Source organism: Chenopodium album, chromosome 16 (assembly GCF_948465745.1).
Source record: "Chenopodium album chromosome 16, dcCheAlbu1.1, whole genome shotgun sequence".
In the NCBI taxonomy this organism is placed as follows: domain Eukaryota; kingdom Viridiplantae; phylum Streptophyta; class Magnoliopsida; order Caryophyllales; family Amaranthaceae; genus Chenopodium; species Chenopodium album.
This window is the reverse complement of record NC_137849.1, coordinates 49,719,888-49,722,669: the sequence shown is the minus strand read 5'-3', so window position 1 is coordinate 49,722,669 and position 2,782 is coordinate 49,719,888. Positions and strand designations below refer to the sequence as shown.

At 36.9% G+C, this 2,782-nt stretch overlaps 1 protein-coding gene across 1 annotated transcript; it reads right to left on the bottom strand.

The window, feature by feature from the left end:
* On the bottom strand, positions 1 to 1,626 carry LOC145585821 (transcription factor bHLH14-like). The gene has a single exon (XM_081642536.1). It carries the CDS (start codon positions 1,507 to 1,509, stop codon positions 136 to 138), a length of 1,374 nt encoding a protein of 457 aa, XP_081498662.1. The 5' UTR covers positions 1,510 to 1,626; the 3' UTR covers positions 1 to 135.
* Between the last annotated feature and the right edge of the window lie 1,156 nt (positions 1,627 to 2,782).

The following is a 2,782-nucleotide window of genomic DNA, read 5'->3' as shown; positions in this document are numbered from 1 at the left end:
TAATGAGACAAGTAATCAAAATATTTTTCATAAAATCATAAACATAACACCTTAAGTCCACAATATTAAAGGAGTACAGGAGAAAAAGAAGCATAGTTAAATTTAGTAAGAAAATGGACCTATCTATATAATCTACTACTGCATCCTACTAATAATAGCAGCTTTCAATATAGCGTTACTCTTCAAGTCTTGTGGAACCTTAACAATCACAACATCTTGAAGCATCATCTCTTCAACTGTGGACACGCTTGCATGATGAACTTGCAATTTTAGCTGCTTAAACGCATTCATTAATCTTGCTGCTGGATGATTAACGTTCTCACATTGAACCCTAATCATCGCCTCATTTCCCAAAACCCTAACATCGATTTCGAGTGGTATCTTACTATTAAATTTGTTATTATTGCAACTAATCCCACTTGGACTACATAATCCGGTGTCATTAGTAATACTACTAAACATATTGCAATCAACTTTCATCATATGAAGTTGTGATTCTAAGACATTTACTTTATCTTTTAACTCATTTATATAGGACACCGCATCAGCCAATAAGGACGCCTTATCCATCCTACTCACCATAGGGACCACAGCCCGGAGCGCATAGAATCGACTATTCATTTTCTCTCTCCTCTGTCGCTCCGCCTCCACATGATTCACTACTGCAACCTGGCCCTCACGAGCCGTGCCAGGCCGCCTTCCCCTCTTCCTCACCACCCGTTGCCGGCTTATAGGCTCGTCCGAGTCATCATACTCCTCGGACGGGCCCATAAAGCTGGCAGGTTGGGCTTGGTTGGTGTTAAATGCACCAACCAAGCCCGAGTCATAAAATGAAATATCCTCACCACCACCAAAGCTCAACTCGGGCTTTGTCGGGCCGATATCAAAATTACTCAACGGGCCAAACAAAGAATGAACTTGCTGAATCAAAGCCCAATTCTCTTCAATAACCTCGACGGACCCGAGCTCAAGAACCCCATTAGGCACGGGTATGCACACGAGCGTGTGCAGCCCGTGCGAATGGGCTTCCTTGGCCCGTTCACAGTTATACAAACGAAGAGAATGGGCCCCACTTAACCAAACCAAAGAACCAGTAGTAAAAGCTTTAGCCAAAGTACCTGAACTTCCGCACCCACTAGCTCTTTGCTTGAAAGGGTATGACTTGGAAGGTGACGTCATGTAAAACCACTCAGCATCAGTGACTACGTCATCCATGGAAGACCCACCATCATCAAAGTCATCACTAAGAACTAGGTTGGGCTTCTTCTTGGGCCTTGTTGTTGGGCTATTCATGCCCTGAAAATGGCCCTCTCCCCAAACAAGGGAAAGCGAGCAACTAGGGTTGACAACGTTGTTATTGTTATTTGTACATGTTTGCCAAAAGATGGCATAATTCCAGCAGTGTTGCTGGTTTTGTAATAAAAACTCGAGTTGTTGTTTAAGCGTTTGTGGAGATGGTGATATCAAGGAAGACGATGAAGATGATGAGAATACCATGTTTTCATCCATATTGACTTAATTAATCTTGTACTAATTATCACTATAAAAATGGATTTTTTTTTTTATTTTTTTTTGAATATTTTTAAGGAAAAGAAAAACTTGGTATTGGAAAGTAAAGGAGACAGATGATTGTGGGTTGAACAAGATAGGTGAGGTGGTTACCCTATTTAAACAAAAAAAAAGGGTTAATAGGCCCAGGACCGTGCCCGAGGTGGGCCTAGAACTTTATGGCATTATTATAAGGGATAGGGAAAGGACCTTGTTATATCACTACTACTTTGTGGGAGGGATTTTTCTGGGGAAAATTCAAGATTATATTTACTACTTGAGAACTTTCCAATAATATATATTGAAATATTTTTTGTTTCACAAAAAAAAAAAACTTTCTATTTTTAAGGTTAGACGGAGAGCCCTTTTAGGATATAGTTGCATATGCGGGAATTTTCTATGGACGTGGATCATAGTTTAGATCCTAGTTAAATAAGCCGTTGGACGGTTGGATGGCTTGGCCTCCACATACAGATACATGTGCTGATGTGCCTTCAAGTCTTACCATATCCTTTTCGCCAAAACAAAAGACCGCGTTATATGAATTAATATTTAAATTTAATATAATGTGGTCATGTTAATTTTTTATCATGGTGAATAATTGTTTGATAGGTAAATAATACTCCGTATTTTATAAGTGGTATACTAATACCGAGTATATGTTTATTAAGTTAATGTCTTATCGAATTAACACTTTACACCACTTTTTTTTTTTTTTTGAATGGAACACTTTACGTTACACCACTTAATACGAGTATGAAGTACTAATTTATCTTGGTTAATTTAGAAGGAAATTATTTTTTGTTCAGACTAAGGCCCCGTTCTCTTCACTTTATTTTTGCTGAACTGAAATTATTTTTACTGAAACAAAATTATATTTGCTGAACATAAATTAGTTTTATTGAACTTAAATTAATTTTACTGAACTGAAATTATTTTTGCTAAACTGAACTTATTTTTACTGAACTGAAATTAGTTTTACTGAACTGAACTTATTTTTACTGAACTGAAATTATTTTTACTTAATATTGTTTTTTTAAGGTGGAGAGAACAAGGCCTAAATCAAGACTATGAGTAATACAGGTTTGGTCATTTATTGTTCAACAGTTCACAAAATTGTTAGTGATACTTGTGTTGAGGCCAACCAAGTTATATACTCTCATCAAAACAATTCAAATATCAATGTGTTTAGATTTAAGATTTTGAATTCAGAAACATGAAATATTCAAGTCCA

Excerpts from the sequence above, each read along its gene's own strand:
- LOC145585821 (XM_081642536.1), bottom strand. The coding sequence starts at position 1,509 with ATGGATGAAAACATGGTATTCTCATCATCTTCATCGTCTTCCTTGATA.